This window comes from Mesoplodon bidens (assembly GCF_964165515.1).
Source record: "Mesoplodon bidens genome assembly, chromosome: 4".
NCBI classification, from domain to species: Eukaryota; Metazoa; Chordata; class Mammalia; order Artiodactyla; family Ziphiidae; genus Mesoplodon; species Mesoplodon bidens.
This window is the reverse complement of record NC_138160.1, coordinates 154,531,056-154,557,274: the sequence shown is the minus strand read 5'-3', so window position 1 is coordinate 154,557,274 and position 26,219 is coordinate 154,531,056. Positions and strand designations below refer to the sequence as shown.

General features: G+C 41.5%; 1 protein-coding gene across 1 annotated transcript; it reads right to left on the bottom strand.

Annotated features, from left to right (window-relative positions):
* On the bottom strand, positions 1-21,380 carry LOC308616434 (uncharacterized protein; the record flags this gene model as incomplete). Its single annotated transcript, XM_081232676.1, has 4 exons — positions 1-2,465; positions 14,930-15,064; positions 15,998-16,124; positions 21,156-21,380. 4 exons carry the CDS (start codon positions 21,378-21,380, stop codon positions 901-903), a joined length of 2,052 nt encoding a protein of 683 aa, XP_081088802.1. The 3' UTR covers positions 1-900.
* Positions 21,381-26,219: the final 4,839 nt, after the last annotated feature.

The window sequence follows — 26,219 nt, the reverse complement described above, 5'->3', positions numbered from 1 at the left end:
TAGGAAAAACATACTCTTTATTTCATGAAGTGATTGATGTACCTTTCAATATTTTGGCACATATGCTAGATTCATTAAACTACTTTTGACAGCCCCTTCTGCTGTGAATTTAGAATATATGTTATTAAATATATATGTATAATATATATTAAATATAATTTAATAGCTTTAAACTTGAAAATTGCTTATTTTTCCATTTAATATACTTAAGATGACAGCTCACAGTATATAGCATGTATAATTTCATAATAAATGACTTCAGAGAAAAAAATAATTCTGAGAACAGAATTAAAAATTGTGTAGAAAATTTCCAATTCACAGCAATTACTAGAACAAAGGAAGAGAACAGACTTTTATTTCTACTTTTAAATGAAATCCAGACACAAAGTATGACATCAAGTCACGAAAAGGACAAACCCCAGAAAGTCAGAGGTAGTTTACAATTCATTTTTAACTTTCATTTGGTCCTTTTCTCTAAAAATGTATAATTTCTTTGACCACATCTTTTATATACTATTACAATGTCAGTTATTTTTTTAAAAGTATTAAGTTTACAGTTTAACAGGAAATCCAGTGCACACTTCCCCTCATCACCCAGATGTTTACAACAATGACATATGATATGCAGCATGCGATGCTGTAGAGAAAACAATTACTTTACAAATGCCCAAAGTCAATGTCTCCAGTCAGGAATTCTTCATTTTAGGTTATTATAAAGTGTCTGATAGGACTGAACAATTTCCACTTTTCTCATTATCTATTACATAGGTTTATCCTTGGAATTTATTATTTGATGACTAAATCGTAGAATGGCTTTTCATATCCATTACATTTATTACATCACTTTCATGTATTCTGATGAGCTTTGCTTTCAGAATGTCACACATGCAAACCTACTTTCTAGGGGTTCTCTTCAATATGAATTGTATGATGATTAGTAAGAGATGACCTGTGATTGAAAAGTTTCCCACATGTATTACATTCATAGGGTTTCTCTCCAGTATGAATTCTCTGATGGGCAATACGTGATGAGCTTTGTCCAGAAGTTTTCCCACATGTATTACATTTGAAGGGTTTCTCTCCTGTATGAATCCTTCGATGTTGAATAAGAGCTGATCTTTGGCCAAAAGATATCCCACATTCTTCACATCGATATGGTTTCTCTCCTGTGTGAATTCTCTGATGATTACTAAGGGATGAGTTACACCTGAATGTTTTCCCACACTCATTACATTTATAGGGTCTTTCTCCAGTATGCATTCTCTGATGTTGAATGAGAGCTGAACTTTGTCTGAAGGCTTTCCCACACACTTTACATTTACATGGTTTCTCTCCAGTATGAATTCTTTCATGAATAATAAGTGTTGAGTGGGAACTTAAGGCTTTACCACATTCATTACAATTATAAAACTTCTCACCAGTATGAATTATTCGGTGTCTGTTAAGTCGTGAAATAGAAGTGAAACCTTTTCCACATTCATTACATCTATAAGGCTTTTCTCCAGTGTGAATTCTTTCATGTTGAATAAGAGATGCACTCTGACTGAAGGCTCTCCCACATTCACTACATTTAAAAGGTTTCTCTCCTGTGTGTATCCTCTGATGATAACAAAGGGATGAACTAGACTTAAAGGTATTGCCACATTCATTACATAAATAGGACTTCTTTCTGGAATTCATTCTCTGACATCCAGGAAGGGATGTGTTGCAACTAGACGCCTTCCTACCTGGATTATATTTATAGAGGTTTTCTCCAGCATGGATTTTTTGATGTATAAAAAGGCCTGACCTTCTGCTGAAGGATTTACCGCATTCTTTACATCTATAGGATTTCTCCACAGTGTGTGTTCTTAGGTGTTTATAAAGGGATGTACTGAGAGTGAAGGCTTTCCCACATTCTTTACATATATATGGTTTCTCTCCAGTATGAGTTACTTGATGTTGAATAAGAGCTGAACTTTCGTTAAAGGCTTTTGAACAGTCTTTACATTTAAACAATTTCTCTCCACTATGGTTTTTCTCATGTTTACGAAGGGATGAAGTATTAGTGAAGGTTTTCTCACACATACTACATTTATAACGTTTCCTGGCTGTGTTGATTTTTTGTTGATTAAATAAATTGGAATTCTGTTTGAAGCCGTTTCCTTGTATTTCACATTTTGGTGGGTTTTTTTCTCTGGGAACCATCTGTTGCCTAACAAGGACTGACTTTGGGCTGAAGTTTTGGCCAAATTCAGAATTTTTATGTTTTCTTTCTACAGTGAGGATTTTTTTGTGAGCGACTGAAACTATCTGAACACTTTCTTTTTTCTTCTGCTTTTTCTCTAATCTGTCTTCATATTTGCAGGGGTTTTCTAATTTGAAGTCCCAGGGTCCACTCCTTTTGGATCTTTTCATTATCAGCTCCTGAAATGAAGAACCTTGTGTTTGAGTTGACTTTTTGGTTTTATAACTGTTCTTCCATCCTGGAAGGGAAAGAAAAAACTGAAGATGTTCCATGTGATACAGCATTTGGCTACTGAGACTAATGTATAGACTGAATAATGATGGTATTTAAATAAGGTCTTGGTATATGGCCAAAAACAGTAAGAAGAAAAACTTAGGAGATTTAAGCAGTACAGAGAAACAATCAACAGGAGTTGAGAACAACAGGGTGGAGAAAAGATTAAACAACACATTTAAAGAGGGTGAGTGTAAGAGTGATCAGAAGAATTGGCTAATGGAAAATGGAGAAGAGGGATTCAAAGGGGAGCCATGAATTGGAAAAGGCAGCCTGGGATCAGAGTCCAAAGCCTATGATAGAATCCTAAATTATCTTCATGACATTTTTCTTCTTTGTGTAATCATTCCTAACCTGGAAAGTCTTCATCCCTTTTCCCTCATGCCAAATTCCTTTGTATCCTTCAGATTCAGTTCAAAAGTTAGCTCTGAGCCCCTTCTTGACTGTGAGTTTCCATAGAGCATTCCTGTTATTATAGGCACTCACCACAGTGTTAAAAATATATATCTATATATTCTATATATGTAATTATATATATCTATATCTAAATATTTTTCACTTTCCTTTTCTACCCTAATGTTCTCTGCAAGCAGATTAGCATGCCCTATTCACCTACAGATCCTCCTAATGGCATCTGAATTATACACAAAATGTTTGTTTTGTTAACCTTCCTTAATAACTTATATATACCTAATTTGAACAATGTCAAATAATCTCAATTATTTATATATTAATTTCATACACACACACACACACACATACACACACACACACACAGGGGATTCAAGACTTGCATGAGAAGTTGCCTTCCAGGACAGTACATTATACAAGCAGTGGGAGGGTTTCAGAGCCAGTTCAAACAGGAAGTAATTACTGAATTAATCTACAGAGGTGCCAACAGGTAGGCATGAAGCCAAAAGTTGCAAGATAAGAAAGCAGCCTTGCTCATTTATCAAGCAGGAGATGCTATGCAAGCAGCACAGAAAAGAGTCAAAGATCAATAAGACAGGAATAAACATAAAAAGGTAAAAAGGGCTAACATGATAAGGTGGTAAAAAACAGAATTAAATTCAATAAATTTTAAAGTTGGGTAAGGACACAATTCATTGAATATTAAATTCTGGTGGGGAATAGGTATACATATATTTTGGCATTTTCTCCTGGGCTAGAGTAACCATTTAAAGGGCTCCTTTGCAACTCACTGTATTTTGAGATTCCTATCTGACATTCACTTTCTCACCTGTTTACAGATTCTCTCTGCTTGGTGAACATAATATATTCTGCTTTTCTCTTTTCTTCTACCAGTGTTAACTTCTCAGTTTCCTTCATGAGTAACTTTCTATTTCCACTTTAAAACTGCTTTCCCTAGGGTTTGGGATTTTCCCCCCCACTCTACACACCCTCTCTGACTAATTTTATATGCACCCATCTTTACTATTTTTTTAAGGCACTGATATTTGCCAAGCCGAGCAAGTGAGAATAACACTCATTTTAAAATACATATATAGATAAGTATCAATAAATCACTCATTAAATTAGGAACCACATCTTCTGGAAGAGACCATAATGTGCATTTTGTGTAATAGCTCTTTTTCACTTAGCCAGTCACAAAACCTATCTGCTCTCTAATCTTTACTATTTGTTGTAACAGAAAGAGGAGTTCTTTATTTTCTGTTCAACACCTTTCAATTTCCTTTTCCATCTAAGTCTTGCTTAAGTGATCCAAATTTCAATAACATTATTTGGGAACAAGTGTGGGAGGCAGTGGTAAAAATGGAGTACTTTCATCAGTCATTGGTTCTAGGTTACTACACGAGCTGGGAAGAAGATAGCAAGATTCCAAAATTTTGGATTGTAGTTTATAAGGCAAAGTTAGAGACCCTGCCTTAGGTCTGTATGTAAAGACTGCAGTTTTACAACCAACAACTTTACTAGAGCCCTGAGCACTGGGCTCGCGTACCTAAATGGTACTCTGTTTCTCATGCTTTACTGTTCCACCATAGACTCCTAACAAGTCTCCCCACCTCAAATCTTGCTGTCAATTCAGTCTCCACACTGTAGCCACAGTAATCTAAAATCCACATCTTACCATGTTGCAAACTTCTGTAAGATCCTCCAACTTATCTTCAATGATTTGTATATAAGTAAGGTCCAGAGTACTTAACATAGTCAACAAGGTGTTTCATGATCTGATCTTCATTCGCCTTGGTACTCATCTCCCTCCCCTGGTTGCTTGCCATGTATGCTGAACTACATGCAGTTTCTGGAGCACTACATGTTTTTTTCTTATTTTGTTATCTTTGCATATGCTGGAGACATCCTTTCCATTCACAAATATTTATTAACTGCCTACTATGGACCAGGTAATGATCCACAACTGCTGAGCCTGTGCACCTGGAGCCCGTGCTCTGCAACAAGGGAAGCCATCACAATGAGAAGTCCACACACCGCAACAAAGAACCCACGCTTGCTGCAACTAGAGAAAGCCCGTGCGCAGCAATGAAGACCCAACGCAGCCAAAAAAGAAAAAAAGCTGAAGAACTGAAAAAATTACTTAGGCATTGTAATACTAGAGGGCAAGAAAAGGAAGAAAAGCAGAAGAATATGGTGGTCCAGAAGCCAAAGGAAGAAAGTACTCCAGTGAGGAGGCAATGATCAACTTTGTTAAACAATTTAAGAATTAAAAACTTAACCCTGATTGTGCCAAGATGGAGACTGTTTGGGATTTAATAACTGCTTTTCATGGAATAGTAAGGAAGAAAGCCCTAGTGGAGTGCACAGAAGAAACAATGGGAGGTGAGAACATGGAGACATCAAGTATAGAAATGCTTTTGAAAAGTTCTGTTTAAAGGAGAATAGAGAAACAGGACATGGGGAGTTTTTATTTTTTAATGGAAGTAATTATAGCTACAAGGGTCCATACCAATACTGGGAAACTCACCTCGACTCTACTTCAAGTGCCAATGCCTTAGTCCAGAATGGGACTAATAACTTAAAACAGTCATGTTTCCCAATGAAGGGGACATGAGTCCTGGATTATGGACATCCTAACTGTTCTTTATGGTCTGCTTAAAGTTTTCTGTAGGTCTAAGATGTGTCTCCTGAAGCGCAGTTCAACTTTTGCTCTCTCCCAGAATCAAGCCTGGGCCTGAGCTAACTCATGAACAAGGTTATGACTTAGGTCAGAAGTTTAGAGTACAGGTGATTTTGCCAATGACCACCGCCCTGACTAGTTCCTGTCATTAGGTCTAGTTTCTCCTCCCTTGGTGCTTATGAATCTCTGTGAGTCTCTCTTCAACCTTCTCTCCCTAGATGATTTCATCCACTCCCACACCTCCTATCTGAATGACTATCCTGAGCCTCAAAACACTTTACAGAGGGATTTCCAGCTGCCTGCTAGACTCTTCATTTGAGTATTTTTCTTCAAATTCAGCTTGTCCAAATCCGAATCCAGTGCATTCCTTTCAAACTCTTTTTCTGTTTCCAAGTTCAGAATTATATCATAACTTCTTCAGCTCCTTTGCAATGAATTCTTAGTTTCATCTCAGAAGCTTCTCTCCCCTGCATTCCAAGTCTAGTCAGTCATCAAATTCCCTTGAATCTCTTCACTAAGATGTCTCTAACAACCATCATTAATACATCCAAGTTCAGGATCTCCTTACTCAATAGTGACTATTGCTATTGACCTTCAAGTTGATCCTCTGACCTGTTTCTCACCTTTCTAGTATTACTTCCCACTGAACTTAACCTTCTTACTATATAGAACTCCTCTTATTATTTCAAAAAGCACTGACTGCTCCTTATTTAATTCATTCATCAAATACTTAAAAAGCACCTACAGCATGTCAGGCTCTATCTTAGGCATGTGATCCACAAGACATTCCAGATCTGGTAATGAAAAGAAACAGTTAACTTCTTTAAGGAGCTCCCAGTTTGGCATTAGAGACAAAAAAGGAGAAGTGTGGTCATTTATACAACAAAAACACAAGACAGAAATGGATGAAAATGTGAGCTTACAACAACATCCAAACTACCCTCAGATAGTAGCAAGTACAACCTGGGAAGGCGTACTAGTGGTGGCCAGAATTTGGGGGAAGAAATGTCTAAAATGGGATTTTAAAGGATTAGCCATAGATTAGATGGAGGGATAGTGTGAGGGCTAAAGGCAGCATCAAAATCTTTGAACCCAAGCCAACTTTCCAGACCTATATCCTTCCCACCTTATCCTACAGGTGGTCAGATTCAAAATTATTCCTATAAAAATGTCACATGCATTTGCAGTCTCATAAGGTTTTCTAGAGTCAGAGAATTGAGGGAGCTATATGCTGAGAATTACACACAACACCACGATGGGGGCAGAACTACACATCTGTAAATGTATTCCAGAATGCCTGTGTTGGTGAAAAAGAGAAATGCTGTTTTAGAAATTCTGTTGTTGGTAATTCTGATTTTTAACGCTTTTTATTATGGAAGATGTTCAGCATGTACAAAAGTAGAGTGAATTGTACAATGAATTGCCAAGCCAGCATCAACAATCACTAATGCTGTTTCATCTATTACCTTATTATGGGTTGAATTGCATCACCCAAAAAAGATATGTTGAAGTCCTAATTTCCAATAACTCAGAATATAACCTTATTTGGTAAGGTTAAGTAACTTTGCAGATTCAATCAAGTTGAGATGAGGTGATTAGGGTAGGTTCTAATATGACTGGTGTCTTTATAAAAGGGAAATTTGGACACAGGCAAGCACAGAAAGACCATGTCAAGATACCCCAGGGGAACACCAAGTGACAAGAGAAGCAGAGACTGGAGTGATGCAGCTGCAAGCCAAGGAACAAGGACCACTGGCCACATCCAGAAGGTAGGGAGAGGCAAGGAAGGATTCTACCTGGAGTTTCAGAGGGAGCATGGTCCCACAAAACTGTGAGACAATAAATTTCTGTTGTTTAAAGCCACACAGTTTGTGGCACGTTGTTGGAGCAGGTGAGAAAATTAATACAACTCCCTTACATCTCTTTCATTAGCATATGCTCAAGTACACTAACTCCGTATTATATCATTTCATCAATAATACTTCAGACACATTTCTCAAAGATAAGAACTCTATTTGTAAACATAACCACATATTTTTATTATAACCACCAAAATCAACATTATTGTTTGAAGTTATTTTTGCCTGTAAGGCATTAATTACATGTTCTTCACCCAATTCCAATGTGGTGGTGGGGGGGCGGTTTCCACATCAATAATAAGCAATTCTTGGATACCAACTGGGTGTCCTCAATTCAGCTCAACTCTGACATTATCTACCTGGAGATAGCATCATATCCCACAGGATAAGCGTTCAGTCCTACAAGACTGCCCCCTGCCTCCCTCAGACACCAGTCACAAACCCAGGTTATCATCTGTACTTCTGACCAACTGGCTATAAATCAGAGGTTCCCACAACCCCCTTCTTACGTTTGGTTAATTTGCTACAGTGGCTCATGGAACTCAGAGAAACATTCTGCTTACTAGATCACCAGGTAATTATAAGAGGATATAACTTGGGAACAGATGGAAGAGATGCACAGGTCAATGTATGGGGAAAGGGCATGGAATTTCTAAGCCCTCTCTAAGTACACCACTCTCCCCAGATCTCCACATATTCATCAACCCAGAAGCTTTCTGAATCTGTCCTTTTGGGTTTCTATGGAGGCGCCATTATAAAGGCATGATTGATTAAATCATTGGCCACTGGCAACTAATTCAACCTCCAGTCCCCCTCCCCTCCCTGGAGGTCAACTTTCAAACCTCTAATCACATGATTGGTCCTGGCAACCAGGCCCCATCCTAAGATAGGGTCCAAAAGAAACCTCATTAACATAACAAAGACACCGTTGTGGCTCTCATCACCTACGAATTCCCAGGGTTTTAGGAGCTCTGTACCAAATATATATGTCTTATTATAAACCATAATATTTATATAAATCACTAAGGATCTTTATTCAAGCTGCTGTGATTTAAAAGCATTTGAGATTATTTTTCTCTGTGACTAAGCCAACAACCTGAAACACAATTAGGGTCATTTGTTTCATTTTGCTTTCAATATTTATGGAACACTTTTTCATTTTTGTTTAATCTTGTTTTATAATTTATAATTTTTTTATTTTTTTGCGGTACTTGGGCCTCTCACTGTTGTGGCCTCTCCCGCTGTGGAGCACAGGCTCTGGACACGCAGGCTCAGTGGCCATGGCTCACGGCCCAGCCGCTCTGCGGCATGTGGTATCTTCCCGGACCGGGGCACGAACCCCTGCATCGGCAGGCGCACTCTCAACCAATGCGCCACCAGGGAAGCCCTATAAAACATTTTTATGGTTTCAAAGTCAACATTATAAAAACAAGATACCTAAAAAAATTCTACATTCTATCCTTGTTCTCTCAATACTTTTTCTTTTCCTTCCTTCACCTTATAGGTAACCATTTTTATAGATCTGCTTTTATCCTTTTTTTATTTGGCTTCTCTATTTTTTTTAATATAAGCAAATATACACTTTTTCTTTTTTGGTATCTCCTCCTTCCTTTGATAAAACTCCTACTCTCACTGTTCTGTTCTGCACTTTCCCCTACTTAGTAATATTATCACCCCACAGTGGAATTTACAGAATTCTTCCTCATTCTTATTTACAGTGAGAATTCCACCATGAGAATGTCCCTCAGCTTATTCAACCAGATTCCTTTGATGGACAGTTGGATTAACTCTAACTGTAATACACCAGGACATCATATGGGTACACGATAAAGGTACAGCTTTAAACCAATATCCATATTGCTAATTAGAAACCATAGCATTTATAAAATTCTAGCCCAAACTGGACCCAATGGGCTAACATTATCCAAAGCCACATACAACCAAAATCACCTCTTCTGCCAGCCAAGAAGAGAGCTAGCTGAAGGCCGTAGAACTACTCCTTAGAATGAGGAAGCTCTTTATGTACTGACATGGAAAGAGTTTCAATATATATCAAGAGAAAGGGGCAGAATAATGTGTGCTGTATAATATAATTTGAGTGGACAGAGAAAAACAAGAAATATTTGTTTATATTTGCATAGAAGAGCTCTCCAGCTACTGCCTCCTTGTCACATCTCACCTTGTCGTATCCCACACATATTCATCTCCTCCTGCTCACTCACCCCTCATGGGCTCCATTCTGGCTTCTGTCCTTACCATTACTCTAAGGCAACCATGACCTTCATGTGACAAAGGCAAGATGCTCTCTTCAGTCCCCACCTAACTTACCTCTCAGCAGCATCTGATAGTGACCCCTCATTTTCCTTCAGATGCTCACTACCTAAGCTACAGTGACCCTGAACTTAACTCCAAATTCTTCTCATGTTCCACCAGCTTCAATCTCCTTTGTGTGCTCATTTTCCTCTACCTGATCTTTAATCCTTGGAGTTCCATAGGTTTGAGTGCTAGGCCCCTGATTCTTTTCACTCTGTACTCTTTCCACAGGCCAGCTTCAACTATAAACATACTCTAGGCAAGACTTCTCTACTCTCCATACCTAATTATACAAAATCCAGCTTAAAACAGCAACTTGAGTGTCTCAAAGACAGCTCAACTGAATTTATGATTATTTCCTCCCCCCAACCTGTACAACCTTTTTGTCTGTAATTGGCACCAGTTCTGAATCAAAACTTTAAAAGGCATCCTTCACACCTCTCCCTCCGCTAATCAATTACCAAGACTTGTTTATTCTGCCATCTAAATATGTCTCAAGTTCATCTACTTTTCCCTACCTCTACTGATACCATCCTTTATGAGACTTGACTTCAATGACACTAGACTCCCGAGTTTCCTTCTATAGTACACCTTATCCTTGTCTTCCCTATGGGTTCATTTCTCTCTGCCTAGCCATGAAATGCCAGAGTTCCTCAAGATTGAGTCCTAGGCTCTTTCTTGCTCTTGCTGTACTCTGAATCCACTCCACAGGCTAACTCAAACTCAGCCACTGTTTCAATTATCTTTAGTGACAGGGTCTCCCAAATTTACATTTAATGCCCAGGGTATATTATAAGGTGTGAAACTCCAAATCAAACAGGCTATTTGACATCTCCACTTGAATAACTGGGTCAACCAAAGACAATTTAAGTCATCCAAAACCATATTTATACCATCCCCCAAATCTGATCTCCTAGCACCACTATCTCAGTGAATGATATCACTGTCCATCCCAGAACAAACCACAAAACAACCACGCATCCTTGACAACTCCATCTCCTCTATCTTCCATATCTAAACCATCTCCAAGTCCTGTTGCTTTTATCTGCCAAATATCTCTGCAACTGGTTCCCTTTTTTCTGTCTCCATCACGACTACCTAACCAAGTCATTCATACATTCACTAACTGGAAGCTGACTCTGACCAGACACTATTTTAGGTACTGGGGACATGGGAACAAATGAAACAGACAACCCAGCATGGGGGAATTTACAATCCAGAGGAAGAGCTGATAATAAATAAATATGTACTATTTTGCAGTAATAAGTACTCTGAGAGAAAATGAAGCATGGTGAGGGGATAAAGAATGTGGAGGACAAAGGACCTGTGTCCTGTGGAGGACAAAGAACAAAGGATGAGCTGTGTCCAACTGACAAAGTGCCATCTGAGCAGAAACCTGTATAGTGTGAGGAAGTGAGTCAAGTGGGCTCCTGGCCATCAGGAAGAAGAATGGTCCAGGAAAGGAAAAAGCAAGTGCAGAGGCCCTGAGGTGGGAGCCTGCTTGGCCTTCCTGATGAACTACAAGGAGGCCAGGGTGATTAGAGTTCTCCAATGAAGGGCAGAGAGGAAGGAGGTGAAGGCGAAGAGGTAGCTGGGGCCAGACCACAAAGGCCTCTGAGGGCCACGCTGGGGGCTTTGGATTGTGTTCTATGTGATAGAAGCCACTAGAGGTTTTGAGCATGCGAGTGAGATGACCTGATCTATCTTTTAAATAGACCATTCTGGCAGCTACAAGGACAGTAGATGTTGGTGGCAGGAGAGGACCGCAGGGGATGAGAACAAGACTAAATCAAACATAGTAAACAGGGCTACAGAGCATTTGGGCTCAACTTTCACCTTGTAAGAAATTCACTCCTTAAAATCACTGCATGTTATTTCATTAGGCTGCCGCTATAACCCCTACAGCACCTTTCTGCAAATTAGAAAAAGACCCCTACTCTCTGTGCAGATGAAGCCCCAGCAAGTCTCGGTGAGTGGAAGGCAGTCCACAAGCAACCCCTTAGCTGCCCACCCTTCCAGGTTCAGTCTGCCCTGAATTCTTGCATAAATATAACAAAGGAAGAGAAAAAGACAAAGAAAGAAAAACACCTTTTCATTGGGGGTAACTGTTTACCTAGATCATCCCTGGATTTTAAATTTTTTTAATAAAAGAATATTTTCATGTTAGGAGTAAATCAAACTCATGAGACTTTCAAGTTGATTGAATCACATTATTCTTATTTTATATATATATAACTTATATACATAATATGCCAGAATAGTGATTAGACTTTGGACTCATTTCTTAAGTAACAGATTCAGATGAGACGTGTACCCTTTGAGCCATTTCCTCCCATCTCTCAACATGAAACATACAGATCCAGGGATGACAGTTTGTTTTCCCTTTTTGTCTTGTTTTTCCTATTTGTGAGTAGTTTTGAAGTGAAAATTATATTTTAAAAATACACTTGGAGGCAATTAGAGGTTCTAGGAGTCCTACCCTGGAAGCATAAGCTTTTCTGTCACCGGCTGTTCAAAGGGTTGGTTTTTAGTTCTGGTCTAGAGTTAATGATCAAGGTACTTCCAAGAACATCCAGGTCCCTCACCTAAGCTCACAGGGAAGTGAGCTCCCCTTGGAAGGGAAAGTGTTCCAAGGGCACTTTAGTCCAGGCAAATGGGAGACTTGCCAGGGGTGCAGGAGAGACACAACCACACGCCAGCACACCCAGGACGCCCCATCTGACTGTCTCCTTTGACCAAAGAGAGGAGGTTCATCCCATCAAGAGAAATGCACACAATGCTTGGCTCTGATGGCCTTACTTCCTCCAGACACCCACTCAGAGTTTTCCTTTGGGGACAGTTTCCCAACCCTGAGAAGGACTTGACATCACCACTAGGTGTCTTCAGGGTCTCTCTGGACAGCTTTCGACTCCAGTCATACTTTCTATTCAGTTTAATCCAACTAACACTTCACTCAGGAAGGGGGACTCCTCATGATCAGAGGCTCCCGAGGCAAATGGAAAGGGAACAATTCTTCCGTCTCTTCCTTTGATCTTCCACGCCATACTCAGTCCACACCTGACGCCCCTCCTAAACTCTCCACTGGTTTCCTGCTGCCTGCGTTCTCTGTTTACTTTGTGGTGGTCTCTAGCAGTTCCCACAAAATTAGAATATTTCTCCCAAGTGACAGTTAAAAGATATAAGGAGAGATAAGTGTGGTTCCCACCTCAAAAGATCTCACATTATACGGGGAAGAACGAGCTCTACTATAGGTGTGGGTGCTTTAGGGATCGAGACAGCCTGTCCCACAGCCCTTCTGCTGGGCCCGCATTGTGAGGGGTCATCACTGACTCGTCTGGACCCGACAGCAACCTCAGACAAGTCCTACTACGTCTATGGCAGGTGGCTCCACATTGGTTGCAGGCTGATCCTTGCAGAATATAAACCTGGGCTCGTGGCCAGGGTACTTCAACTCCTCAGAGGCTATGCCTGGCTCTCAGGTCCCGGCCCCCTCTCCCTGCTCCCGTCTCCACATGCCGGCTTCCTTTGTCTGGACTCTCGGACATGCTCTTCCTGTGCCTGAACGCTTCTCACAATGTGGGATCCGGCCCTTCCTTGGGAAGCCTTGCCCACAGCACCCCTCCTGTTCCACGTTCTCACAGCACCTGCAGCTCTTCCCCCAAGGTCCTCACCGGAGGCTGTCATTCCACAGCCCTGTGTGCGATTAGCCTCCCCCTCCACTGAGCTCCGCCAGGGCAGGACCTGCATCCTTCTGTCCAAGGTTGCACTGCTGTTTATCACGGGACAGGAAAGCAGTGAGCGAGGCTTAGAACCTGCTCCCCCATAGCCCTGGCCTCCCCAGGTCAACAGCTCTCAGACCTCAACTTCCATGACAGCCGAATCTGCCCGTTTTCTCCTCTGGTGACTTCTTCTCAGGCTCAGCCACAGATTCTTCCTTCTTAACCCACCTCATAAACACTGAGGTTTCCTGGGACTCTGTCCTCTCCTCCGTTCCCTCATCTGCTCAGCTCAAGGCTTCAAATGCCACCTTTGCACTGATGGCTCCCTGACGTCCTTGTTGAGTTCTGACCCTGTTTACCTTCTACAGCTGTCCACTGGTGACCTCTACCCATATTTCACTAACATTTCAAATGAAACCCATCCCACACCGAACCTGTCCTATACCCTTAATAAAGGGACCTCTCCTCTTTCCTGAACTCACTGCACATGCCTTCCTCCAGGTAATGTCTTGCCTACATTATGGAATAATCTCCAGAAGGTTCCCACCTCTTCTTTTTCCTCACTTCAAATCTAGGACCAACAGTGTTTCCAAAGTAACCATTCTTATTTAATTGAAACTGTGTAATAAGGACTCATGAATATATTCTCTGTGAAAATTTTAATAACATTGCATGTAACTAAAGTCCCCTTTCATCAATGCCCATTCTCAGTCCCAATCCAAATGTAACTAGTTACCAGCTTAGGTGTTCCCCGACCTTTCTCTCGGCACTTACACGCACATAATGCATATAGACAAACACCCACGTAATTTTCTTTACACATAAATGGCGATATGTCATAATAATGCACTGAAACTTGCTTTAGTCCTTCACGTAGCTTGGAGCTCCGCCCACACCAGTGCTGCTGCTTTCTGACTGTGGTGTTGTGTGCCAGTGTAGGGACCTACCTCAGCTTCTTTAGCCTTTACTGAAGTACGTTTAAAGTATCTCAGACTCAGACTATTTTTTCTAAAATATCAACCATACAACTCTTCTGCTTGAAACTCTTGAATTATCTCCAGTCAACCATGGACAGTTCCCATCCCTAAGAACTGTACCAAGGCACTTCATAGTGTGGTCCCCACCTGGCTCTCTAATCTCATTTCCTTCCTCATCTCTTTCTTTTCCCATATACCCTGAGCTTCAGTCTGAATGAATTATCTGCAGTTCCTTAAATGCACTAAGTTTGCTGAATGAAAGCATGACAATGTAGCCCCCCTCTGAAACAACAGGAAATAACAAGAGAAAAGATCCTGAGAGATTCACTTGTGCAGTAATTATCAGAGAAGAAGAGGAAGCTTGTGACTCGGGGCCTTAGCATCCCTTCTCCAAAACTTCTTGAGGACTGAGAACGTGCAGAAAATTCCCTGACCAACATCTCCGAGTTGCACATGCACTCATTTACCAGACTGCTGCCTGCAGACATTCCCCACCCACTCACCTAGAGAGCAGCCTCCAGGGCTTTCTTTCTCTACCTTCCAGGGATCTTCTCCTTGCTGCAACAGGGAGATCGCCTCGGATTTGGAATATGGGAGTCCTGCTCATAGACCAAAAAGAAGAAAAAAAAAAGAAAAAGAAAAAAAAGACTTGATTTTGCCTTGACACAAAGAGGTATCTGAGATCTGAGCGGAAAACTCTAAGGATGATACAGAGAACTTCTGTGGGATTCTCCAGTTGTGCCCCCACAATGTGAGGGGTGTGTTAGGGTAAAAGCAAGGGGCAATGTAACATTTAGTTATATGTTAGTGAAGTATGATAAACATGCAGACTTGATTAACAGGGTGCTAATAGCTTTCTATACAAGAGGGAATATGTATATACTGTTAAATGTATGTTAAATGTACAGATTAAATTAATATTTGTAACAGGTATCTGTGGAAAGGATTATGTACCAAGTAGCTTGTTTAAAATGAGAAAACACTATCTGACTCCCTTTGAAAGATGGCAGCAGTCAGCAAACTATGGGTCATAGGCCAAATCTAGGCCACTGTCTGTTTATGCATGGCCCTTGAGCAAAGAATGGTTCAAAAAAAAAAGAAAAGGAATATGTTACAGAGACTATATGTGGCCCACAAAGCTGAAAATATTTACTCCCTGGCCCTTTACAGAAAAAGTTTGCTGACCCCTGTAAAAGAGAATTGAAAAAAGCCAGTGTTGGGTCAAAGAAAAAGGTTGAGGGATGCTCTCTGTTAAGAGATGAGCAAACACATCATAGTTCAGTCATAGTGGGAAAATGTTGCCTGCAGTGAGGGAATTTCTAATGTGCAGCTCTGTAGATTGTCCCATCCATGGGGCAATTCCATACCTACGAGGGAGAAAAAGGTTTTCAGGTTTATTTATGGAGATCCAGTTTGCACAGTGCTAAGGCAAAACTCAGCTAAAGTTTTTAATGACCCAGGGCTTTTACCCAGGAAATCAGATGCTGAGGTATCCCAATTTCTGAACTCTGTATCTACAGGGAAAATTTCCTTACCCAATGAGACAAGGTTACTATAGTTCTCCAGCATCACATCTTGGTACAAGTTTCTCTGAGAAGGAGCCAGCTTTCTCCACTCATCCCGTGTAAAGAACACAGCCACATCTTCAAACGTCACTGACACCTGTAGAGACAAGCATCTCAGCTCACCCAGGACTACCCATCACACAGGGTGAAAAAGGCGGCAGTGGGGAGTAGACGGGCTACCATGAAATGCTTCTATATTATTCTAGGTTCTGAAGGTTCCAGGTCATTTGCTTAATGAACAACTGACCAATGACAAATAGATACTGAGTAGCAGGAAGTATGAACCAGGCCCCGAGTTAACTGCTACAAGAGATGGGTGGAGGTATTAAGGCCATTAGTGGGAGTGTTAATTAGAATAATCTTCCTGTTGGCAATTTGATAACATACATTAGAAGCTTTAAAATGTGCATACTCTTTAACTCTCCAATTACTATATTTGTTTGATAATGAACACTGAACAAAAATGCACATGCAAGGACATTTATCATGGTGTTAGTAACAGCAAAGAAATGGAAACAACCTCAATAATCACTGAGGGAGCTAGTTTAAATAACTGAAGGCACTCTGTGCTCCCTAAAGCTTGAGGACAGTAATAATGGAAATTAAAATAGCTATAATTTATTGAATGCTTTTTTTCAGGCTAAGTACTATTCTTAGAGCTTTATATTAACCTTTAGTGTATATCTTTATTTTATCTTCACAACAACCCTATGAAGAAGGTACTATTATTGTGTCCATTTTACACAAGAGAAAACAAAGAGAAATTTATCCAAGTCACACAGCTGGTATGAAGGGAAAACTCACTCCTCCTGCATGTCTCCGCTACTCTTAATACAACACTACTTCACTTCTGACACCAGATGTGGGGGGGTTTCCACACACCAAGCAATTGTGGGACATCAGCTGGGTGTCCTACAATTAAACTCAATTCTGACACCTGAAGATAGTGTCAGATTCCCACAAGACTGGCCCCCTTTCAATGTCAATCACAAGTCCAGGTTGTTACCTGTGCTGCTGACTGACTGGCTATAAATTGGAGGTTTCTACAACCCTCTCCTCAGGTTTGATTAATTTGCCAGAGTGGCTCACAGAACTCAGGAAAACATTTACTTACTAGATTACGGGTTTATGATAAAAGAAGATATAGGAACTGGCAGGTGAAAGAGCGGCACAGGGAAGGGGTGCACAGCTTCCATGCTCTCTCGGGATTCACCATTCTCTCTGACTCTCTACATGTTCACCAACCTGGAAGAACTCTGAACCCTTCTGGGTTTCTATGGAGGTTCATTACATAGGCATGATTGATTAAATCACTGACCATTGGCGACTGATGCAACTTGCATCTCCTCGGGTGGTGACAGATGGATAAGAGGGGTTATTGGGGGGCAGGACTGAAAATTCCAACACTTTAATCAAGGTTGGTTCCCCTGGCAATTAGCCCGCATCCTTCGGTGGGGTACAAAAGTAACCTCATTAACATAAACTCTGGTGTGGATACAAAACACACCCATTGTGCCTTCATGGCTCTGAAGTAATTTCAGGGATAAAAAGCACATATTACTAACCACTTAGGAAATCACAAGGGTTTTGGAAATTATGTGCCAGGAACAGGGACAAAGACCAAATATATATTTCGTATTATAAATCACAATATCACAGCTGGTCAGTGGTAGAGGTAGAATTCCAATCCAAGGAACTGCCTCTCAACGCCTATCTCATAGGGTTAAGTAATAAATGATAATCCATACAATGGAGGTAAAGAGTAGTGATGGTAGCACAACACTGTGAACGCACTTAATGCCAATATACTCAAAAATGGATAAAGTGGTAAATTTCATCTCATGTATATTGTCTCAAAATAAAAAGCTAAAATGATAAAATAAAAAATACATACATACATATGTACACATGTACATAAATAAATAATAAATAAATAAAGGTACACAGACAATTATTCTGAGGGCTGCATACCAAAGGTATGACCATGATTATCTCAAGATGTTGGGGTAAGAGTGATTTTACTTTTTTATTCTCTGAGATTTTTAACATTAACATGCAGTGCATGTATAATAAGAAAATTTATTGGCACATGGCAGGGAATACAAGAAATGATCTTTGCCCTCAAAAGAATTTACAATCCAACTGGCAGACAAGAAAAACGCGTGAAACAATTTGAACAAGAAAAGTGTCGCTGGACAGGACCATATACTATTTCCTCGTTCAATCCTCATTTTAGAGATGAGAAACACAAGGTCCAGGGCAGTTAAGACACCAGGTCACATACTTTACCAATGGCAGAGACAAGACGATAACTGAAGTTTTCTTTTAACCCAGCACTTGGTAGGTATATTCTCTCTCTGGTCTTAAACGTCCTGTCACTGAGTTTTACACACAAGTCCACATAGTACTGATGTATCGGCAGCAGGTGAGGTTAGGGAGAAATGTCACATAGGACTCACAAGCAGGGATGGAGAAGATTCTGGGTAAGAGAGCAGCCTGGCTCTGTTGGAATGGAATGGGAAGGGCTTAGAAAACAGTAGCCCAAATATGCAGAGGCAGGTCCTAGCCACAGTCTCAGAAGATCAACCACTACCACATTTCATGGGTCCAAAAGATACACAACATCACATTGCAGAGAACTCTGGTCATTTGGGAGCCAGGCCTGCCCTGTGTTCTGAAAGATGTACCAGAGGAAAGGCTGGATGATAACTAACATGAACTTAGAGGCCAGACATACCTGGGTTTGATTTCAGGTTACCTGACTTCGTTGAGCCTCAGTTTCAAGTGTAAAATGGGGGTAATAACTTCTGCTTCGCTATGAGAGTGAGAACAAAGGTGAAGCCCTCAGGATATTCCCTAGCAACGTTAACTACTATTGTTAGATGAGGATGAGTAAAGGAAGGACACTGTATAGTCATTTCTATCTACCAACAGTAGATAGATAGACATCATGAACTAGAATAATATCGTTTAGCTACCACAACCACCACATATTGAACATCTACTATGTGCCCGGCCCTGATAAGAATGCTTTCCATGCACTAACTCCCAGGATCCTCTCATCTACCCTCTGAGGTAGGCCCAGTTGTTGTATTCACTTTACAGGTGAAGAAACTGAGGCACAGAGAGGTAAGAAACTGAGGCACAGAGAGGTGGAGTTTTTTGCCCAAGACCCATTAACAGCAACAGAGGAGATGGGCACAAACCTGGCCATCTGGCTCAAAAGCCCCACTGAGGAATCACTGTATACACTGCCTCTCCACTACCAATATCCCATGAAACTCTCACTGCTGCTTCCTGAGGAGTCTTCTCTCTGCTCTTGGAGTCAAAAGACCTCTCCATCTACATCCCCACCAGCATGGCTATCCTTTGTTCACACAGTGGCTCACCTGGATGGGGTCCCACCCTCATTCTCACAACATAAAGATGAAAATGGCAGGTCAACATCAGTTTCCAAGAGAGTGACAGAAGCAAGGCACATGATCCAGAAAGTTAAGATGGAGAAAAACTAAAAACTATGGACTGGGAAAAGCCTGGCGAAGGTATCATGAGGATTTCTCAGGGGCGGAAAGAAAAAGAAAAGCATTCTGGCCAAGGGTAGGGAGGGGGACACGACTGAGCAAAGGAGACAGGCCAGAAAGCAACTCTGCCAAGTGTGCTTGCTTGTTTGTTCTGACCCCAAGTGGTATAAGACATGTGGCATCTTACCTATCAATTCAGTAATCATACAGTGAATTGAGATTAATGAATAAAAGAGTGTCTATTAGAAAAAAAAAGAGAAACACAGGCCATGGATTGGGGGGTTGGAGGCAAGCATTCCCTATGCAATCCACCATCCACCAGGGTGGACCAACTCTTCCAAGGCAGAAGGACATGGGCTCCAAATCCTGGTGAAGACTGTATTGGGGAGAAAACTTCAGTTTAAGGGTAAAATAACAAAAAAAAAACCCATCTATCTCTAAGACCTGAGATGGCAATGAACTCACCTGAGACCTTGCTTCCCTCTGTTCAGTAGCCATGTCCTCTTTCTGGGCAGTTTCACCTTAGGATGGGAGAAGTCTCCAGAAGCCAGATCTGAGAGAAGAAAAAGGGAACCAGGAGGAAGCCCCTTCTGCTTTCCACCCCTCAGAATCAGCAGCTCTGAAACCTTTATACCACTTGAAAATGATGCCAAGTGCCCCCAGAGAAGGAAGTCAGAAGGAACGAGGGCTAGACAGGACCAGAGAGAAGGGCTGGGTCATCCTGGTCCAGGCCCAGCTCTTTCCCTGGCTCAGAGGAAAAGTCCTAGGACTCTATCAGCAGTAGCAGCAACTCCCTGAGCCTCACCGCATGCCAGGCACTACCTATCAATACATCATCGAGTCCCACAGCACAGTTGGCACTGTCAGCACCCCATTTTATAGATCAGGAAACTGAGGGCAGAGTGGGAGCAACTTGTCCCAGTCCACACAGCCAGGGAGGGTGGCACCAGGGTTCCAAGCACCGCGGGCTCCAGAGCACCTGCTCTAACCTCCCTGCGTGCATGTGACAACTTTTCTCCACCTCAAGCATTCCCACCCAATTCCTCCCCCTCCTGTCAAGGAAACAATTGCCAGATTTCTAGAGAAAGCTGCTTTGAAAAGGGAAAACATCAGCTCTCCTATGGCGGGGAGGGGCTGCTGTCTTGAGGAAAGGGCACATTAAACCAAAGACCTGGGTCCAGTCCTGGCTCTGCCACTGGGAGAAGCTGGCGACTCACTTCTCGCGTAAAACAAGCCTGTCACTCGGGAGTGCAGGGGTGATGGTAAGGGGAGGAAATAATTTTCTCACGTTCACTGCCAGCCCGAAACAAATTCAAATGCCGGCAGGCGCTGAGCAGGTAGCGCGCTGGGAACTGGTCGGGAAGAAGCAGGAGGGTGGCTGGGTCCAGCCAATGGGGACGAAGTGCCCGACCTGTCTCGTTCAGGGGCACGTCAGTGGGATGGCTGGGGGTGGCAGGCGAACAGAGCCAGGGGTGCCCGGCTCTCGGCCCGCCGGCGCCCACAAAGACCCGGCTCGCGTCTCTTGGGCCTGTGCCCCATGCCCCGGCGACGGATCCTCCCGAAGCCCGGTCCTCCCTCCCGCATCCTGCGTACCCCCCGCCGCTCACCTCGCCCAGGCATCGGGGGTTCCGCGGGCCGCAGGCTGGAGGCTCCGGAACTGCCACGGCCGGACAGAAACTTCCGGTGGGGACTCCACGCGGTGCCGCCCTGGCGGACCTCTGGCGGGTAATCAGCTCAAGCCAACGGCCAACGCCCGACGCCCGACGCCCCACGTAACTCCGGGAGGGGCGGGGCAGGGACAGTCGCGTGCCCCTCTGGGAAATGTAGTCCATGCGAGAACAAAAGATTCTGGGAAATGTAGTTCTTCGAGCTTGTCTGCGAGGAGAGCCCTGGCTGAGCCTATCACTTGTCCAGACCCCATTCTGGGTTCGTGGTCGAGCTCCTTGGGCTGCTGGCTCCTGGGTTCCCGGTTCTTCCAGGAGGAAACCGAGGTTCCTACAGGGCAGTCACTTGTAGCTCTGCATCTGCATAAATGAGAGCAAGGCAAGTAGACAACCGCCAAGAACAAACCTATTTCCCCGTAAGTCTTTCAACAAGAGTGTATGGAGGACTTCCCTGGTGACTAAGTGGTTGAGAATCCGCCTGCCAATGCACGGAACACGGGTTCGAGTCCTGGTCCCAGAAGACCCCACATGCCTTGGAGCAACTAAACCTGTGTTCCAGAACTACTGAGCCTGTGCTTTAGAGCTGGTGAGCCAGAGCTACTGAGCCCATGTGCCACAACTACTGAAGCCTGTGCACCTAGAGCCCATGCTCGGCAAGAAAGAGAAGCCACCTCAATGAGAAGCCCACGAACCTCAACGAAGAGTAGCCCCCCTCACACCACAACTAGAGAAAGCCTGTGAGCAGCAACGAAGACCCAACGCAGCCAAAAATAAAGAAAGAAACTTATATTCGAAAAAAAATGTATGGATCACCTGCTATGTGCCAAGCCCCATTGTAAAGGATTTGAAATACCTCAGTGGGCAAAGGAGAGATCATTGCTCTGGAGAAGAGTTTTTGGAGGTGGGGGTGGGGGAAGGAGGTAGAGAGCAGACAATAAGCCATGAATATCATTATATAACATTTTAGGAGATAAGTGTTATGGGAAAAAGTGAAAGAAGAGCAGTGTGGTGGGGATTTGGGGCTCATTTGGGAAAGTGAGTAGGGTGGCTCCTCGCAGGCCTCACTGAGAGAGTGAGAATGGAGGGAAGAGTCAGAGGCAGTGCAGGAGAGGAGGGCCATTTCAGGCACCGAGAAACCAACAAATTTTTATTTTGGTAAAGAAACACATGGCCCATTTAGAAAGTTTGATAAATAAAATAAAGAAAGATGCACTTGATGCCACCACACAAAAATAAATGGTTAACATTTTGGTGAACATCTTTTAGCAGCCCTTTGAACTCCATATTAATCTCTCTGATAGTCACACCAATCTGTTTTTAACAAAATGGAATATTGCAGATAGCAATTGTAACCTATGTTGGTTACAATTATGTGTGGGTTTTTTCCCCACTTAAGAATATGCCTTGAATATTTGAACTTGCCAATAAATATTATCCGTCAGTAGTGTTTTCAGTGACTTCAGTACAAACCATTGCATTTAAATAAATTCTTTTGTTAAACATATTTAAACTTATTTATTTAAATGTATTTACCTAATATTTTACCCCTACTGTTAGTTATATTTTTTCTAGTTTTTTGCTCCATTAATATCCTTGTAGCTATATCTTTTAAAATTATGTTTATTTATTTATTTATTTATTTATTTATTTATTTATTTATTTATGGCTGTGTTGGGTCTTTGTTTCTGTGCGAGGGCTTTCTCTACTTGCGGTGAGCGGGGACCACTCTTCATTGCGGTGCGCGGGCCTCTCACTATCTCGGCCTCTCTTGTTGCAGAGCACAGGCTCCAGACGCACAGGCTCAGTAGTTGTGGCTCAAGGTCCCCGTCGCTCCGTGGCATGTGGGATCCTCCCAGACCAGGGCTCGAACCCGTGTCCCCTGCGTTGGCAGGCAGATTCTCAACCACTGCTCCACCAGGGAAGCTCGAAAATTCGTTTCTTTTTTTTTTTTTTTTTGCGGTACACGGGCCTCTCACTATTGTGGCCTCTCCCGTTGCGGAGCACAGGCTCCGGACGCGCAGGCTAAGTGGCCATGGCTCACGGGCCTAGCCACTCTGCGGCATGTGGGATCTTCCCAGACCAGGGCATGAACCCGTGTCCCCTGCATCAGCAGGCGGACTCTCAACCACTGCGCCACCAGGGAAGCCCGAAAATTACTTTTTAGTTTAAATTCCCTGAAGTTGAATTGCTGGATCAAGGACTGGTAGAATTCTAAGTACATTGCCTAGTTGCCTTCCAGGAAGATTTTACAATTTATATTTCCATAAGCAGTTTCTGACACCCATGCCCACTCTGGGTTTTTTCTTTTTAACGATTTAAAAAATGCTCTTTTTTTATTTAATAGAGCAAAATTTTTATATTTAATTTGAAATTAAATATAATATCATATTTATTGAACCATGCAGATATATTAATTGCCTGTATATGTACTTTGCCCATTTCCTATTGAAATGTTAAAACTTTTGGTATCATTTTGAAATACTGTATATGCACAATTTTTTAAAGAGAAAAGTGCTTTGTTGTTTATCCTGTCTATGAAAATAATGCATTCATTGTTAAAAAAATTTACACACAGTGTATGGAATGAAGAAACATGTAATAAAGAAATAAATCCATCAGAAACATTGGTTACATGTTTATATGCTATTCATATATGCTGTTGTATGTGCATATACACATTTGTGAGTATGAAACAAAAATAGAATCATATTTCTCATACTTTTAAAAATGTGAAATATACATACAGAAAGCCAATTAGAACATATAATCCAGTGTAACACATGATTATAAAGAGATCACCCCTGTAAACATCTATCCAACTTGAGAGGTAGCCCCCTACTAACACTCAGTACCTTCTTCCTAATCACTAATCAGCTACTATCATGACTTTTGAGATAGACCTTTTTGTGCTTTTCTTTATGGTTTTACTACCTACTCATACATCCTTACGTAATAGTTTTACTTGTTTTTAACTTTATAAAATAGAGTCATATAGTCATATTTTTTGTGTGCTTTGTTCTCCAAACATTTTGTCAGATTTATCCCCATTATTGCAGGTAGCTTTACTTATTATACTGTCAACGGACATTTGTGTTGTTTCCGAGTTTTATCTTTTAGGAACCGTGATAAAACAAATTTAGTAATATGTTATTAGTAGAATCTAGGTGATGGTATATGGGCGTTCACTGTAAAATTCTTTCAACTTTACATTGTATTTGAAAATTTTCATAATAAAATGTTGAGGAAAACTCCATACCTGGGGTTTGACCCAAAATGGAGTAGCCCCATTCCTCCCATGTCATCCCTTTTACAATTAAAAATCCATGGACATAACACAACAAACAAGCACAGGAAGACTGAAATGTGGAAGGAAGAAGGCAAACTGAGAACTTTAGAGCCAGGGAAGGACATGTGGTAAATTCCCTTGTTTTCCTTATCACCTCCTGTATGTCTCAGCTAGGGTGTTGCAGAAGCTTACAAGCCAGAACCGACAACAGACCCAGACAAGAAAAAAACAAAACTCTAAGAAAAGCCTATTTCCCTTAGTTGAAACTGGGGAAAATGGTGGCCTAACACAGAGAACTTTTTTGGTAATACCCACCTTACTGTAACCAAACACCAGTGGGAAACCACCCCCCACTCATCTGAACTGTGGAAGCCAAAGGAAGCAGCATGTTTTTCTCAAATGGAAAGAAAAGGAACTGTCAACCATGAATTCTATATCTGGTGAAAATACAATTCAGGAGTAAAAGGGAAATAAAGACATTCTCAGACAAAGGATAACCAAGAGTATTCATTGCTAGCAGAACTACCCTTAAAGAATAACTAAAGGAAGTATTCTAAACAAAGTAAATGATAACAGAAGAAGTCTTGGAACTGTAGAGAGAAAAAAAAAGAACATCAGAAGGGGTAAAAATAGGGAAAACTAAAATTGACTCTCCTAACTATGAGTTTCTTAAAAGAGAAGTGATGGTTGAAGTAAAATGATAGCACGATTGGTGCCCAATGTATACAGAGGAAAGACTTAAGACAATTATATTTTAAAAAGTGGGGAGACAGAGGGACCTCAGTGGAATTGAGGTTTCTGTACTTTGCTAAGTTATGTGTGTATACCTAGAGGAATCACTAAAAAATTATACAAAATGATATACTGAAGAAGACTATATAAATCAAGGGGGAAGTCTAAAAAATGTTTAAGTAACATACGAGAAGGCCAGAGAAGAGAAGCAGAACAAGAAACATGAAACAGAAAACAAGGTTAAACAAAATCCTTTCTCTCTCGTTAACCAAATGACTCATGATAGACTATCTCAAAATTTATTTGTTTGTTTTTCATTTTCAAGTAAGAGTAATAGTAGCTTTAAAAAACATGCTGCTGTAATAAACCAGTCACAGAAAGACAAATACTCTATTATTCTACTTATATGAGGTTATTTGAATAGTCAGAATCATGGAAACAGAAAGCAGAATGGTGGTTGCCTGGGGCTGGGGGGAGGTGCTGTGGGGAATTATTATTTAATTGGTACAGAGTTTTAGATTTACAAGATGAAGAGTTCTGGAGATGGATGGTGGTGATGGTTGCACAAGACTGTGGATATATTTAATACCACTGAACTGTACACTTGAAAATGGTTAAGATGGTAAATTTTATGTGTATTTTACCACAATAAAAATCTTGGAAAAAATGCTGCTGTACATACTCTGTACATGCTGATGTACCTTTTCATGAGTTTTTCTAGAGTTTGCAGGTACCTGTGGTTAATTAAGACTTTCCCAAGAGTGCATAGTTACTGATAGTTGTAAGGGAATGAATGTCTAGGCCACAATTTCCATTTGTGTTCTCTTGAGCAAGGAAGGTTCTCTCCTATTTTCATTCCCTTCAAATAACCCTCTTCCCACTCACCAGAGGACTCTTAAAATGGTTCAGTGCCCAATGGTGTCAAACTCTCTGGAGTACCACAGTCTAGGACTACTGAAACGAATCTTTTCTAGGAAGACTTCTTTTCT